Below are 17,408 nucleotides of genomic sequence, written 5' to 3'. Positions count from 1 at the left end.
CATTAACATTCACCTTAATATTTCATGTTTAAAGACTCCAACTGCTCTGTGTTTAATGATGTTGGCAGAATGTATCCATTTGTGTGTGTATTCTTAGTCATGGACAATGGAGACCTGTGATGCAGATGTACTGTGTAGATCCATGAGTTTACCTGTGATGTCTTCAGCATGTTTGTCTGTCTCTCATTCTGCTGTACTCCCTGAACAGGACCTGTGTTAGAATGTAAAAAAGCTTACTCTGCCTAAAACTTGAGTGACTGAATTGATCTTTGAAAGATGTGGGTATTCTGTGGTGCAGCCGTGTCTAACATAGCTGAGCTCGTGACACTGTGGACATTAGCCCAACTGATAAAACTATAACAGTGTACTCTCAGCTTGTACTACTCCGTACGACTGACAGCTGTGGTTGCTGCAGAAAGAACTGAACCCAGCATTGTCACTGTCGGTGCTTTTTTCAAAGTCAATAAAAAAGGTACAGCTCAAATGTTTGCTTTTAGACACGATACATAACCATCACCACTAATTTGACCTGTAAAGATCAGTTTGTTTTATTTTCATGGTTGTAGAGAACAATCCAGGTCAGAAGAATATTTTCATCAATGCATTTACTTAAAAAAAAGGATTCAGACCCTTTGACCTTTTGCTCATTTTAGTTTAATTTCTGCTCTTCAGTCTAATTAAAAACTCAAACCGCTTGTTTTCGAGAGTCAACCTTAAATCAGTACCTTTGACATTAATTACAGTTCTGTATCTTATCAAAAAACCAGTTCATTCTGTTCCTTCTGCCAGATCCTCTCGAACTCCATCTGATTTGATGGGAAACATCTCTGAACTGCAGCTTTCACATGTCTCCACATATGTTCTCTGGTGTTGAGATCTAAGCCACTTCCTGTTTGTGCTGCTGAGAAGCTCTGAGTCATTTGAAGTAAATGGTCTGAACTTATATAGCACTTTTCTACCTATTGGCACTCAAAGCACTTTACACTGCTTCTGCTTAACCCATTCGCACTCACACACACACACACACTCACACACCGATGGGGGAGCTGCTATGCAGCTGGCCAACATTCATCGGGAGCAACTAAGTTGGGGTTCAGTGTCTTGCTCAAGGACACTTCGACATGTGACCAGGAGCTGGGGATTGAACCAACAACTGTGGGATTGGTGGATGAACACAGTCACCCAAAGGTTGTTTGTCCTCTGTCTTATTCCTCTGCCTCAGGTCAGATTGATGGATTGTTCCTGAGATGCTCGTCTTCATACCAGATTATCCCATCACTGCAGAAACTTTCTGTTTCTGGCTCCTACCAACATCAACAATTTGCAGTTACTCAGTTTGGCCTAACGAGCAACCCTAAAAGGCCTCCCCATGGTTCCAGTCATCTTCCAATACATTGATTAAGTGATTGAGGCCCCTGTGCTCTTGAAAACACAGCTTTAGAAATGGTTTCAGACATTTGTCCTGACCTGTGCCTCATCACAAATTACAATTAGTTCATGTCCTGTCTGAACAAGTGTATGTGTGTCAGTGTGACTCAAAAAAAATATATAAAAGCAAACAGGAGGTACCTACCCAATTCTGGAGCCAGGAAAGCATTTAAATACTTTTGTAAATGAGATAATTGAGTTTTTAATTTTACCATTATGGGTTATTGTGTGTAGATTAGTAGGAATTGTTTTTTTTAATTAAATTAACAAGTGTGCAAAGACTGAAAGAAGTATATCTGAGTACTTTCTGAAGCAACCGCATGGAAAGTGGGTGGACATTTCCTGACATATTTCGTGATACTGAGATGAAATGCTGCATTTGAAATCTCAAACCGGATGAGTTGAGTGTTTTGGGTATTCAGTTGGGCAGGAGAGGCAAACTCTGTGTAACAGAGCCCTGCTTGTTTTCCAGCTATCCCTGAACAAGCCTTGTTTTCTAGCTCCTGATCCAAGTCGTCCACAGTGGGCAGTGATTCTGAAATGTGCGATAGAGCAATTAGCATGCGTGATGTATCTTATGCCACGGAACGTTTAAAGTCCAACAAAAGTCCAGGCACAGATGAAATAACTAGAGAATGCTCCCTTCCTACACCAAGTCCTTTTGGACTGTATTGATAATGGATCCCTGGTCCCATCATGTACCGGGAAGTACTAACTTTGATTCCTAAAAAAACTCGTTAAGCACTGAAAATTGTCAAGCTATTTGTTCACTTAAAGTAACGTGTTGGCTCAAGCTTTTACAAATAAAAGCCAAATGGAGACGGAGGACTGTCTTTTCTAATTCTTTGCCGTCTAAACTCCAAAGTAGCTAATAAACCAGGAGAGTGTGATTAGTTTTACATTTTCTATCAATCAGTAGTTTTGCTTATCGTTTAATTGTTTTGTCTTTTTGCTTGTTTGTTTGTTTTTAAACTTTCATAAAACATTTGATGACGTTAATAATAATTTTATTTTTCACTGGCTCAAAAAATGTGGATTTTGGCTCATTTTTCTGCAGTGCTATCAAAACTCTATAGAACAAAGCTTAATGCACCATTGAACTAAAAATAGGAAGGTTGACTTACGCAGCCTTCTCTCTGTATTTAGAAAATCAGATCCTCATTGCTGTTCAACTGTCTGTGGAAAATCTGAAAAACTTCAACTATTACTTCATCAGACAATCTGTCATTATGAACAGGAAAACATCGGCCTTAACTTGGTAATCTGTTCCACAACTAATCGAGCCTCCCTGTTACTCCTAGTGATTTCATTTACTGCTATTTCATGCATTGACTTCACTACTTTACTATTTTTTGAGAACTTGATAGTTACTAATAATTTTTGAGGTTCAGATGAATCAAACAAAATACAGTATAATCATCAGACTGTTTATTAAAAGAGTATGTTAAAACCAGCTCCAGCAGTTACCACCTCTGTCAGTAAAGTGATGCATCAATAATTATAAGTCGCAAGTTTCCTGTGATAGTATTGCATTAAAACATCAATTCATTAAAACGCGAATGAAAAAGAAAGAAACAGATATTTACAGAGAAAAGTGTCAGTCTGAGTAAAGAAAACTCAGAAAATCTCAGAAATAAAACATCTAACAAGAAGAGAAAATGAGAACAAACACATACCGGGAAAATAAACTTATATTTGAAATGTCAGTGAATAGACATGTATGTACATTCTTAGGACACCACAGCCAAATCACACACGTTAAACTCGCAGAGTGAGGGGATGAGCTGGGACTAAGAAACAGTGAGTTCATGAAAAATAGAGAAGAAATATTGTCAACCTTATCATTTAACATTTACATTTGCTCATTTAGCAGACGCTTTTATCCAGATAACTTACAAGTGTGGTACAAGGCAAGCAAAATAAAGTAAATAAAGCTAAATCTGGCGTCCAGGTGAGTCACAGCACACTTACAACCAGGTGAGCTCTGATGGGTCGTCAGACGTGGATGTTTCTCTCTCCACCAACATCTACTGTTTCCATGGAAACTGTAGGATTAAAGAGAACTGTAAGAAGTAGATGTTAGCATCTATTAGCATCTCTCTTTTGCTGTTAGCATCTGTTAGCATCACTATTTTTGTGTCAGCATCTGTTAGCATCTCTTTGTGTACCATAAGTGGGTTCTTCCGGTATCTCCTGTTTCGCCTTGTTCTCATCCTTCCTCATGTTGCCATGGGGACCATGCATTGAAAGATAAACATTTTCCTCAGTGGGACCTGATACAAGAGAGCAGATTAGTATTATCAGACTTCTTACGGATTTAAATGTGCTGTGTCTTAAAAGAAACAGATCTTCAGATCAGAACCTGAGATTTTCTTCTTCCTATTCCTCCTCCTCCTCCTCAGGGTGAAGAACACGATGAAGAACAACATCGGAAGCAGGAGGAGGCAGCAGATCAAGCCTGGCATGTAGTCTGTCTCATTCTCTGTCCTCTGACTCTCTGCAATTATTAACCCTGCACAGTTTGAATGAGCACAAATGCACAGAGAAATGGACATAAAATATAAAGTATGTTATAGTAGGAGAACTGTCACTGGAAATGCCTGACTTTATTACAAAATGAAGAGAAATAATAAATTGTATTTTTTACATTTTATGCAGCTTATTCCATCTATAGTGAAAACGTGAGTCTTTAAAACCCAGTTTGAACACGTGGAACAGCTGATCTGACATTAAACAGGAAGTGACAATAGACACTACATTGCTGATTAAACAGATAGATGTCAGAAGATACACATTGGTGAAGTGAACTGCATCAGCTGTCATAAGGTGACATTTTATCAAATCATCAGAATAAATAAAGCAGAGATACTTTGTGTTGTTCACTAGGACTGATGTAGTTAGTTTGCTATTGTTTTTTTAGTTTGGAGTTGGTGTAGTTAGTTAGTCTCACCCTCCACCCTGAGCTGGAAGTCTTTCTTCATCCTTATTGTCCCGTTTTTATAAAACACCTCCAAGCTGTAGATTCCTGAGTCTTCAGTCTGAACTTTGCTGAACCTCAGTGAACCGTCACGCAACAGCTCACAGCGTCTGTGGTCACATGTTGTCAAGTTTCTCTTCAGTGAGACCACCCTGGCATCCCAGCTCTGCTTCGTCATCCCTCTCGCCAGCTCACCGCGTCTGTGTTCGAACGATGACCCATTTTTCTCCAGTGGGCGATGAATCCATCGGATGTCATCCCACCTGTGCTCCATCTCCTCTACCCGCAGACCTGAGGGCAGCAGGACGATTTCACTGCTGTTTACAGATATTAAGATGATCTCTGCAGAGGAAGCTGAGGTCAAAGGTCACACAGAGAAAGTGTTGATTTAGTGACAGCAGAGGAACAGGATGGAGGAGAGCAGACCTGAAGAAATTGTCATCATTTCATCATTGTTCTGTTCAAGACCTGCATCATACCGATTTACAAAACCCAGAACAAAACTCAGGAACAATGCTGATGCTGTATCAGTTAGAAACATGGTCTTGACTCTAATTAATGCTGCACCTCCAGGAAAGACACTTAAAATACAGTATGAAACTGTCATGGGACTAGGAACAAATTTGTTATCATACACTAGTACCACCAATTCTATTAGTTTTACCATCTAGTCAGCACAATACAGTTGTTGTTGTTGTTGTTGTTTAGTTGTGTGGACAAATTCAATATACCAGATCCTCTGAAAACCATTGCCACTATGATACTTACTAAATGTTCATGTGGGCTCCACTCCATCTACCAACCGGTCACAGGTTCAGACTATCAACAGTGGGAGGTCTGAAAAGTCTTTATAGTAGGGGGGAATTAGACTGTAGCATCCGGAGATGAAATAAAAGGGAGTTTTATGATTTTTATGGGGAAATAATCTTAAAAGTCGTCCTAATAACATTAAATGGTAATATTCCCAGATGGGAGAAATAAGGCTAACATGCATAAGACATTTATATTTTTTTTAATAGAAAAGAATTAATAGATTGTCTTGATTGATTGGTAATGAGTAGTACTTTGTCTATGTACGAGGGGCTCTAGGTATATAATATATATATTGCTTTTGCTGCAGTTTAGAGGCAGACCTGCTGCTAGCTGTCCTGTAGCCATAGGCCTAGTTTAGTCTTTCTTTTCTTATTTTGTTTGACCAGTTTTAGGTTTTTTTTGTTGTCTGTGTTTTATGTTTCTGTATATAACTTTCCACACATTCACAAAATCAATTTGAGCTGCTGTTGTTGGGTTCACTGTAAATAAATCCCAGACCGAGTGAAGTATACTCCGGCCTCCCTGCGTGTGTGTCCTCCAGCACTCGGCCAAACCTTTACATGTGGTGTCAGAAGTTAAGCCAAGGATGAGTCCTAAAAAGCCTCAGCACCAGCTGAGATTGAAAAAATTGCCATATTGGGTATTGTGGAGGATGCAGCCCAGCTAGGAACTAGCCTCAGTGGTTCTTCAGAATCCAGTCTGGTCACACGGGCCAAAATGTTTGAGAATTTCATGCAAATTCAAAGACAGAAGCCAAGAGAAACAAGCTGAAAAAACATGAGCACAAATTCAGTGTGCTAACCCAACAAATAACACAACTCCATTTGGATCTCGAAGCCACCGGGGCCAGTCAACTACTATCACCACCTCGAGGAATGCCAGCAGGAGAGCCAAAGCTGCAAAACGTGGAAGATTCGGATGATATTTAACATTATCTAACCATATTTGAAAGACTGGCAGAAGTCTACAACTGGCCTCAGGAAGAATGGGCTGATTGAGACCTTCCAGTCAACAGTGGAATTAATCAGAGTGCTTTTGTATCAGACACAAATAATTATGACATCTTAAAGACAGCTGTGCAAAAGAAATATGAGCCCAACAGAGACACCTACCACCACAGATTTTGCTCTTAGGAGACACCTGTGGAAGAGTCACCCCAAGAACTGTATATTCACCTCAAGGACTTGTTTTGCAAATGGGTCCAGTATGACACATAATAATGGATAATGGAGAAGATGATCCTTGAACAGTACATCAGAGTGCTGTTTCCAGAGGTGAAGGCTTGCGTCAAAGAGCACAATCCTGGTCTGTCAAAGTTCCGTTTAACTTTACTAAAGTTATAGCTGTGTGTTTTCCCGTCCTCCTCACTGATTGATTTTAAGTTGTTTGCTTTTATTTAAATAAACATTAATTTACCTTAACACCTTCCCTTGTTGTTTCCTCCCTTTGGGTCCTACCAAAATTAAAGAAACACTAGTAAGTCTGACACTGGTCAATGCCAATCTGACTACTCACTAAAAGAATCAGGAGTCTACCACTATGTCTGCCAGCTCAGACCAACTGGGGGTGTTTCTGAGGGGTTGAGTAAAGATGGTGGTTAAGCAAAGTTTTTGACTCATCCAACTGTAAAGCTCAGGTAAGCAGTAAAGCTGAGGTTGTTTGTCACAACTGTGGTGAGGTGGGCCATACCCGTCCCTCTTGTCCTGTTAAAAAGCCCAGAAGCACAAATATTTGTTTTGTTCCGCAACCTGAAGTATTTTGCCTCAAGATGCATCTTCCATGTCACCTGTAGCTAACGTCCTTGTCAAAGGTTCTACCCTTTCTGAATTGCTGGACACAAGTTGCTCTCACCATCTTGTGCAGGCCAAGTTAATTCCCAAAGAACTGTGGAATATAGAAGATGTAGTATCAGTGGTTTGTGTGCTTGGGCACAGTTCTGATTTGCCAAAGGCGGAGGTCTACACAGAAGTGGATAATCAACCATATCTTATGAAAGTAGTTATAGCTCCAGAGCTGTCTTATCCTGTTGTACTGGGGACTAACTTACCCATTCTCTTAAATCTCATTGAAGAGAGCAGGAGTAAGTTGTGTGGTGTAGTCACTAGAGCTACAGCAAACCATGTTTGAAGATTCAGGGTTATTTACCCAAACCCTGCAACTTCCCATCCTACTGTACATGATGGTGTTTTGCCAGTCACTACTTTAGATATGTCTACAGAGGCAGTGTTCACTGGCAGTCATGTTACTGATACATTGTGCCAAAGGCCCCCTGATCAAGCACCAGCTACTACCGGTGGCACTTTACAACTTTTGCCTTTCCACAATGAACAAGTAGGTGAGGGGTCAAGGGTCACACAAGAGGAAAGGCTGAATAAGTGCAGAGACCAGGTTGAAGGGCTGCTACTTCAGTCAACTGAGCAATCAGAGCAAGACGTTGAGCCTCCAGAGCTACTTGATAATGACTTTTCTTTAACCTGTCCCCATTCCCACTAACAAACAAATGATCCCACACTAGCCAAATGTTTCAGGAAAGTACAGAACAGTTCCAGCATGCTTTCAAAGTATTTTGTATTGGAAAGAAGTCTTCTGTACAGACAGTCTGATGAGGGTAAGCAGCTTGTTCTTCCTGAAGGGTCAAGGGCAGAGGTGAAAAAGGTTGGGCATACTATACCATGGGCAGGCCATTGGGGTTTCATGACACTTCTAAGAATAGGAAAGAGATTTTACTGGCCTGGAATGTAAACACAAATCAAAAACTACTGTAAAACTTGCCCAGAATGTCAGTTTGCAGCAAGCAAAAATGGAGTGCCCGTACCTCTTATACCACTGCCTGTAATCTCTACACCTTTGAACATCTTAGTGTTGATATAGTTGGCCCATTTGAAAGAGGTCAGGCAGGTTACATGTTTATTTTGGTTATCTGTGACTATGCAACTAGGTACCCAGAAGCATATCCATCGAGAGAAATCATAGCTAAACAAGTAGCTACAGCCATGAGAAGGTTTTTCAGCCAGGCTGGCATTCCTAAGGAGATCCTTACAGACCAGGGACCCAATTTAATGAGCGGTCCACTCTCTCAAGTGTATCAGCTCTTAGGTATTAAGAGGATAAGAACCACCCTTTACCCCCCTCAAACTGATGGTCTTGTAGAGTGGTTCAATAATTCACATGTTGAAGACAGGAAAGGATGGAGACAAGTGGCTGCCTTTTCTGCTCTTTGCCTATTGGAAGGTTCCCCAGAGCACAACAGGATTTTTGCGATTTGAACTCATCTAGGGTCATCAGGTCAGAGCCCCTGGATGTACATTGAGCGATGTGGGAAGAGTCTGAGTCATCTCATTTGTAAATAAGACGCGTGACCAATTGATGAAAGGCAGGTATGACTGGTCAGCCAGGAAGCGTAGCTTTAGGCTGGTGATCAAGTTTTGTTACTTTTGCCAACATCTGAGAACAAACTGCTGGGAAAGTGCCATAACCCTTATCAGGTGAACAAAAAGGTTGGAGAAGTGACTTATCAGATTCTAATGCCAGACTGCAAACAACAACTCCAGACATTTCACATCAACACGTTAAAGAAATGGCACCCACGCTCAGTTCCAAAACTGTCTACAGCACATTCCCTTCTTTGTTCGAGCTGTAAAAGAAGAGGAGGAGTAAGTGGAGCAGTTTCTTCCAGTGGGCGTAGAGGAGACACAAATGGATTTGGCCCACCTATCTGAGGAGGGAGGGAGGTTCTTGAGATCCTGCCCCTTGATCTCTTTTTGCAGACCCCTGGAATAGCAGAAGTTGTACGTCATCACATCTCCTCGAAGGATCCCAGTTCTTTGTGACAGTCTGTATACAGGGTCCCAGAGCAGCACGCACCTGTGCTGATGAAAGGACTGGACATGATGAGGAAAATGGGGTAATGAAACCTTCAAATAGTGAATGGAGCAGTCCAATAATCCTTGTCCCCAAGAAGGATGACATACTAAGGTTCTGTTTGGACTTTAGGAAGATCAGTAAGTGAGTAAGTTGGACTTGTATACCATTCCCAGGGTTGATGATTTGATTTAAAAGGCTTGGCAGTTCCAATTACATCAGTACCTTGGATTTATGGAAGAGATACTGGCTGGTCCCAGTCACAGAAGAGTGCAAGGAAGTAACAGCTCCAGTTCACAGTGCTTCCATTTGGCCTGCAAGGAGCTCCAGCCACATTCTGACTGGTGCAGTCAATTGTTTTTGTCTCTCCCACGGATCCTTAGATTTATCAGATTTTTTTTTAGCAGATTTTATTATTAACTTCAGACTCTTAATCAAGATTAGCAGTGGACATTGCGGGGATATATATTTCATCTGATCAACTCGATCTGAAGTTCTATTTTCAAGAGAACTGGAGCTACTGTGGTGCAATGAGGCCTAGTGTGGCCAAGCGCAGCCTGTACTTTAAATGGTCTCAGCCAGCTGGATTTTAACTGGACTCCTGCACTGACTAGAACATCTCACATGCAGAAGGATTTACTTCTCACCTATGAGATGCTGAAAATCACTGCTGAGCTTAAAATACACATTTGATCAACATGGCTACCGGTGCTGCTGCTGCTGGCAACAACCTGCTACTCCAGTTAGCAAAGAACACGATTGCTGACCTTAAGGAAGACATCCGCCAGCTTTCTGATGAACTGTGGGCCTCTCCAACTAATATGCAATCTCTGGAGGCGCCTCAAGCTTGGAGTAAGCTGGGACCCTCCTAGGACTGGGGAAATTGCCCCGATGTGGATTTCCCCATCTCCCGTGCCTGAAGTTCTGGACATTGTGGCTCAGGATTGGGGTTCCCCCTGGGTGGCCTGCGACAACTCGGGAGGTAGGCACTGTCTCTTTGGCCACTCTCCCCAGCCTCTTCTCTCTCCAAACACATTAAGAGTTGTCAGGAACATTAGATTTTTTATTGCAGCCACTCACTGTTTCCCAGGAGCCACAGTCCTGGTCATTCTTGATAAGCTCCACGAACTGTTACTCTCTCCCATCCTCCATCATTTGAGTGCTTGTTCATGTGGGGTCACGTGACACTTCCAGTCAAACATCTGAGTTCACAAAAAGCAATTTCAATGACCTCCACCTTTCTCAGTACCTGTATCAATATTTCGGGCCCTATTTCCACGTTAAATAGGGGAACAGTGCGTTTCAGCAGAATCCTCAGCCTCCACACTTGGCTCCAGTCTCTCTCTTCTGGGGCAGATCCAGATTGGGCAGGGGAACGCTTGCTGCCAATATTCAATGCTGTTTGGTTGACACATGACTGACTACTTCGCCACTTAAAATCCTCACTTTCTTGTCGGTCTCATAGATCTGTTCCCCCCACAAATTATCCCACTCTTTCTCGCTTTTGCATGGTGAATTTGTGTTTCCTAGTGATCTAGGTCCACTCCCAACTGCTACCAGCCATGCTCATTCCAGATTACCACTGGGAAACAAACCTGCCATGAATCTGGTTCCCCATGTTAACAGCTCCTCCTGCTGTTTACGTCCAGTATTAACCTGCTTACCAGGTCATTTTTCTGCTCCTGTCACAAGGTGAGAGACCTTGCTCACCCCACTAGTTCTGTTTCAGATAATCTTTACGGTAATTTACATAGTTCAAGTATCCCAGTTAGAATAACTAATAGGATTGTGAAACAAATAAGGATGAACTCAGAAAACCTATATAACCTCATAAAGATTGTGACTAAAGCTCCAGGACCAGCACCTACATTAATGCATCACAGGAAGCTGAACATGGCTTTGATTAATGAGAGATTTCTCTCTAATAAGACTTTAATTCTTAATGATTTCATTACCTCTATGGACCTAGATTTCTTGTTTATCACGAGTCCTGGCTACGACCGGGAAGCTCGGGCAGCTGACTGAGCTGTGCCACCCGAGTGATTGTCCATACTTTACTACTTTAGTTGCCCCAGAGCCAGAGGACGTGAACTTGTTGCTACCTACAGGAAATTCCTTAAATGTAAAAGTTATCATCAAGTGAATTCTCTTCCTTTGAAGTGCTCCTGTTTAAAATTAGTGGCCCGTCACCGGTTTTATTTGCTGTCTTTTATCAACCCCCAGAAACTGCTAGTTCCTTCTTGTTCGAAATTTCAGATTTTTTTATCTGGTCTATTTTGTTGTTTGTGGTGACTTCAATATTCATGTTTCAGCAACATGTAGCTGGTGAAACAATTTAAATAGAAACAACCACAAACATCTCTGTTTGTAGTTATGTCACATCAGTCATCGATCTGTTTTGTTTGTTGGTGAAAGTTCTCTGTCACTCAGAGCTACAACCACCAATGACTTTCGTTCATAGGACAGATTCATGTCAAACTCTCTTCAAATTTAATTCAGCTTTTATATGCGGTAAGTGTAAATGTTTCTTTAAACTGTGTTGGTGCTGCAATTTTTTTCATTTAATCTGAAAATGGTTTGACTGATTTATTTATTTAATTAGTAAACCTACAGTAAACTGGCTATGAACCACATTTAAGAGCAACTAACAGCTCACTTATGTTTGTCCACTGGTGGATCTGTACTCACGCTATGGACACATACACTATTCATATGACTGGGGATGTGAAAACATTCCACACGTGCCTACTACAAACCAAACTATGGAAAGTAGAAGTAAAAGTAGACATAGAGGAAGAAGAACAAAAAGAAGAACAAAAACCCCAAGAGACTTTGCTCTTGATAGTAAAGATGGACTCCATCTGTGGTTACTTCTGGCCACAGGCAGCGGTGTGGTATATGCTCTTCGAGCAAACCTGTGTAGGGCCTTAGGGATGCAAAGGAACTTCAAATTGAAAATGCTACTTAAAAAATGCCATTGTTGACAGGTGGTGTCAGACTCATTGGGTGCAAAGTCTCTAAAAACCAGAACCAAACCATGATTTAAAAAAAAAAGGGATAATAAATACCTGGCAGATCACCAAAAGATGGTGGTATCAGGAGGATGGTTTAAAAATACCTGCTGAACCTGGATTAAATCAATATCAGCTGCACTATTTTATGACCCATGGGGCTCACCTGGATCTATGATGAGAGAGAAGGAACTGCAGTGCCAGATCACCCCTGAAGCTAGTATACGAGACATGGCAATCCAGGTCTCAGACTCCTTTGCTCATCAGGCAACCAATCCTCACTGACCACATCAAGTCTAGACTGTAGAGGGGGAGTTTAAAGCTGTTATGGTCCCATACCAAGAAAGGCATTTCCTGGTGTAAAGGTACAACCTATCACTAAACTTCTGCAAGAACCCTCAGCTGAGCCAGAGGAGACACCAGAGGAGCAGAAGGAAAAGGCGTGATGAGGGTGGAAGAGATTTTTGAGTCACCCGAAGAGATTCAACTTCTGTCATACCAAGGTATCAAAATAAAAAGAGTGTGAATTTTGTCATTAGAGACTCCAGCGGCCATAGTCAAATTTCTTCCTGGGGCCAAACGGGCGATGTTGAATCATATTTAAATCTCCTGGCTAAAGATAAACGTAAATACAGTAGGATTATTATTTGCAAGTGAGTTAACGACGTCCGATTACGCAAATCGGAGGTCACTAAAATAAATGTTGAATCTGTGTGTAACTTTGCCAAAACAATGTCGGATTCTATAGTTTTCTCTGGACCCCTGCCAAATCTGACCATTGACAACATGTACGACATGTCATTCAACCGCTAACTGTCTAGGTGGTGTCCAGCAAACGATGTGGGCTACATAGACAATTGGAAACGTTTTGGGGGGCTGATTAGACAGATGGCATCCATCCTACTTTAGATGGTGCAGCTTTCTTATCCAGAAATATGGCTGGTTTTTATTAGACAACCAAAAGTATGACAATCTGATGCAGTGATCTAGTCCTACAAGCCTCTGTGCAGTGTCCCTATGACCGTCTCAAACTCCAACAACTCCTAAATACCTATAGAGACTGTGTCTGCTCCCCAACATACTAAATTACATAAACCAAAAATGACCCTAATAGGAGTTAATCATGATAACCTAATAAAAGTTAAAACTCCTCCACTTACAGAACAAACCCCTGAAACTATTATGTGTGGCTTATTAAATATCAGATCTCTCTCTCCTAAATCTGTTAGTAAATGACTTAATAACTGATCATCAATTTGATTTATTTTGTCTCACTGAAACTTGGTTGCAGCAGGAAGAATATGTCAGTTTAAATGAGTCATATTAATTATCATGTTCCTAGAAGCACAGGCTGAAGTGGAGGAGTAGCAGCAATGTTCCGCACAAACTTACCAATAAAACTCATGCATACAAGACATAAAGGCCTGCATGTCCCACAATTTTTAATTCTACAAAAGATGAGACTGAAGTTTTAGTATTTTAGTATTAGTATAACAGCCTTCTTCCACCTACGAAACATTTGCTAAAATAAGGATCCTGTCTCAAAGTGATGGCAAAAAACTAGTCCATGCATTTGTTACTTCTAGGTTGGACTACTGTAATTCCCTACTTTCAGGCCCCAGTTACTCCCTCAGCCATCTTAGACTGTCCCACCCCCCGATGCACTGAGCTACTTTCCTCCTCTTGTCCCTCTCTCCTCTCCTCTCACCCAACAATTTTCACAACTGTATGGCATTAACTCTGTGGGCTTTCTCCCCTAGTTGTCTTTCTCCTTCTCCGTCTCCCTCTCTCTGTCCCTTTCTGCAGGTGTCCCTGGCTTTCGAGCTGTGTTTTGTGTCCAGCTACTGGTCCTACCAACCTACCTGATGTTTTATATATGGAAATATAATGGAAATGTTTTGAGAGATGAAAGAAAAAGTGAAGAGCTCAGACAACAAAACAAGGGCAAATCAATAGAAACACTCTGTGTACTTTGGAAAATTATATTGCAAAGACCAATGCAGTTCAGGTATTAGTAGGGGCACATTAGTTCCTGCCATCCTATACTATCTTGGATACTAGAAGCATAGCTACATACAAATAAGCGACTTGTCCACCAAAATCTACAACCAGAATTGCTGGTTAAGGGGGATCAGATCAAACAAATCGTCATCGAGTCATTGAATCTTGATGAACAGATCAAAATCAGTTTTTGGTAAGAAGAAGTGACCAACTTATCTCTAACCCTTGAGTTTTTTGGGAAAACCTGAAATTCACCTGCAGTCATCAGGACATTGAGGGGCCACAAGGCCTGGATCCAAGACAGGAAATAGTTCAAAGAGTCATACAGAAAAAAAACATGGGGGATGATTCCCTGGACACCTGCAAAGATCACACTGATCGCTGATACTCTTTTATCACACAACACACCTGACAATTTTCTCCACCCGTTCCAACCTGCCTGCACTCGCATCTTCACCTCTTTTCCACACTCTCTGCTGCTCTGAACCGTTGACCCTAAGTCCTGCACCTTCTTCACCTCTGCTCCCTGTAACCTCACTGTTCCACCTGAGTCCCTCTCATTCACACACATGTATTCTGTCTTACTGCAGCTAATCTTCATTCCTCTGTTTTCCATGTCAGACCTCCACCTCTCTAGATTTTCCAGTTCAAACATCCGTTTGGTACTGACTAATCAGGTGGTTTCCATCTCTAATGGCACTACAGTACATATGAGCCTCAGCTGCTGTTGTCATGGAGAAGAAGCCTGTCTTGTTTTTATAAGACAAAGCTTTGGGATTGGAGTTTTCCTAAATGAACTCACTCTTATTCAGCACCGCCAGTTTCATCACCATCAGTAACTGGACCAGAAACAAGAAGTCTGCCATTTGAAGTAGGTGGTGCTGGCTCCACTCTGCCAGCTGTCATCAATGTAGGAGAAAACAGAGACACTGTGGGGACCAGACTTCCTACAATGGGACACACAGGAAGTGCGCATCAGTAGAATTCACACAGAAGTTGTTTTTGGTTTAGGTCAGAGCTGGTTACAGACACCGAGGGATTGTTGGTAGTGTTTTACACTTTTATTTTACTGTTGGTCTAAACAGGTTTTTCTGTCTTTCTGTTTGAGCTGTGAACAGCTGCTTAAATCAAATATTAGTAATAGTGAGTTTATTTGGTTTTTATGGAACCTACACATATCTTATATATTATAAACAGTTTTATTATTTCTGCTTTTTTTTTTTTTGCAGTTTGGTTATAACAACCTGTTCTTCTTATTATTATGCACTTCAGTAAGACTCCACCACCCACTCTGACCTCAATAATAAACACATGTTCTAGTAGAATTATCACTTTTCTAACAGTTTCAACCTAAAAGTATTACCTTGCAAAATTGGTAATTTTTCCATAATTTTGCTTAATAAAGTGTTGAATGCAGGACTCGGACCGAGAAAACATCTGTACTGAGGAGATAATGCTTTACTTTCTTAGTAATAATAATAATTAATTTTATTTATAAAGCGCTTTACGTTTGTTGACAAATCTCAAAGTGCTAAAGTAGAAAGTAAAAAGTGTCAGTATCTCTTTCACCACAGACTAATCTGATTACATTGTCCACGTTAAGACATTCGAACAAGTAAGAGTTTTGCTGTAGAGTTGAGCTAAACTAAATCATGTGAGATCATATTTTTAGTCGTACAGAGAAGAGTGTGTCCTTAGTTCAGATTAAAGCTCAACAGTGGAGTTTAAAATACAGAACTCAGTCGTTATTGATGAAGTCACTTTAAACTTCTCGTAACCGAAACCTAAAGTTGAGCTTAATTTATAGAATATAGAGATAAAGGTCCAAGTTTTCTTACCTGTCTGACTGATGTTGTCTTCACCTGAGGAAATAATGAGGATAAAAAAAATTGAGCAGAAGAGCAACAGATAAAGTGTGAAAGATGTCACCAAGACAAAGAGAAGTGTAAATCATATCACCACAGAAGCAGACACCCTCAACTAGGAAACGAGTACCTATTAACCCCCATCCCCCATTGAACCACAGTCTTTCACTTTGTTCACACGATGCTAAATAAGGACTGACAGACGTTTACTCTGACTCATTCACACACAACTGGAAAAACCTTAACACCAACCTTCACCTGTGTCACTTTCTTTCTGTCAGATCCTTAATTAAATATATTACCATCATATTAGCATCAGTCCTCAGGAAACAACCCTGTGTGTGTTATGTGTTGGGTTGGATTTCTCCTGTTGTAAGGACCCACACCAGTTTGAACCGTGGTAGAAGTTGTATTCTCTCCGTGGTCAACTGCCTGCACCTCCAGCCACAAGTTCATCAAGCTACTGAAAGTATCATTATTATCATAAACTATCATGTAGACAAGTCCTCCATTCAAAATGGTACTTTACAAATATTACAAAATCAGTGAATATGATATTACTGCATTTGAATGAGTGTAATGATGTGATCTAACAGCCCTATACATGTTTTCATGAATCTAATATTATAATGTGAATTACTTTATATACTGCTGGATAGCTGCTGAATTTCACAATAAGAAGGGGACACCTGCAGAAAGGGACAGAGAGAGGGGGACAGAGATGGAGAAAGAAACCTACTGGAAAAACCACACAGAGTTAATGTCATAAAGTGGTGACAATTGTGGGGTGAGAGGAGAGGAGAGAGGGACAAGAGGAGGAAAATAGCTCAGTGCATCGGGGGGTGGGTCCCCCAGCAGTCTAAGCCTATTTTTATATTTCACCTTCATTATCTTCTCTTCATTAACTTTCCATTAAATCTAGAAGAGAATTTAAAAACCCTCCTCATTACATACAAAGCTTTTAATGTTCAAGATCCATCATATTTAAAAGACCTCATAGTTCCATATCATCCCAGTAGACCACTTCGATCTCAGATTGCAGGCCTACTTGTGGTTCCCGGAATTTCCTCTTACAATAGCTATAGGTTTAGATTGTTGGGGGGCCCACAAAGTGCAATGAGCTCTTTTCCTCTCTTTTTTCTCAGACATTTATTTGTCACCAATGCATGTTGTTCTTTTCTTTTCTCTCTTCACTTTCCACTCACCCCAACCGGTCAAGGCAGATGGTCGTCCAACCTGAGCCTGGTTCTACTGGAGGTTTCTTTCGCTAAAGGAAGTTTTTCCTCTCCACCGTTGCCTATGGCTACATACTTGTATAGTCTGGACTTAATTATGTGCCTTAAGATGACTTTGTTGTGAAATAAATAAAGTTAAATTGAATTGAATTAAAGGAGTCTACAAATGTAGACTGTTGTTGTACAATGTAACGAACATTGTACAACATGTGCTATT

The 17,408-nt window shown here is 40.9% G+C and overlaps 1 protein-coding gene across 3 annotated transcripts; it reads right to left on the bottom strand.

Moving 5' to 3' along the window:
• Positions 1-2,841: 2,841 nt before the first annotated feature.
• On the bottom strand, positions 2,842-16,079 carry LOC137137617 (uncharacterized). 3 transcript variants are annotated; one of them, XM_067524114.1, is made up of 6 exons: positions 15,930-16,079; positions 14,894-15,038; positions 4,379-4,759; positions 3,791-3,940; positions 3,597-3,701; positions 2,842-3,491 (listed from the first exon to the last, which is right to left on the bottom strand). In XM_067524114.1, the coding sequence occupies exons 2-6, from the start codon at positions 14,955-14,957 to the stop codon at positions 3,424-3,426; spliced, it is 768 nt and encodes a 255-aa protein (XP_067380215.1). In that variant the 5' UTR covers positions 14,958-15,038; positions 15,930-16,079; the 3' UTR covers positions 2,842-3,423. The 3 variants fall into 3 exon arrangements, with proteins under 3 accessions (XP_067380215.1, XP_067380218.1, XP_067380216.1); XM_067524117.1 differs by having other exon boundaries at positions 2,842-3,473; XM_067524115.1 differs by having other exon boundaries at positions 3,791-3,925.
• Between the last annotated feature and the right edge of the window lie 1,329 nt (positions 16,080-17,408).

The sequence above is a fragment of the Channa argus genome, chromosome 12, assembly GCF_033026475.1.
Source record: "Channa argus isolate prfri chromosome 12, Channa argus male v1.0, whole genome shotgun sequence".
Classification (NCBI taxonomy): Eukaryota; Metazoa; Chordata; class Actinopteri; order Anabantiformes; family Channidae; genus Channa; species Channa argus.
This window is presented reverse-complemented; position numbering and strand designations above follow the sequence as displayed.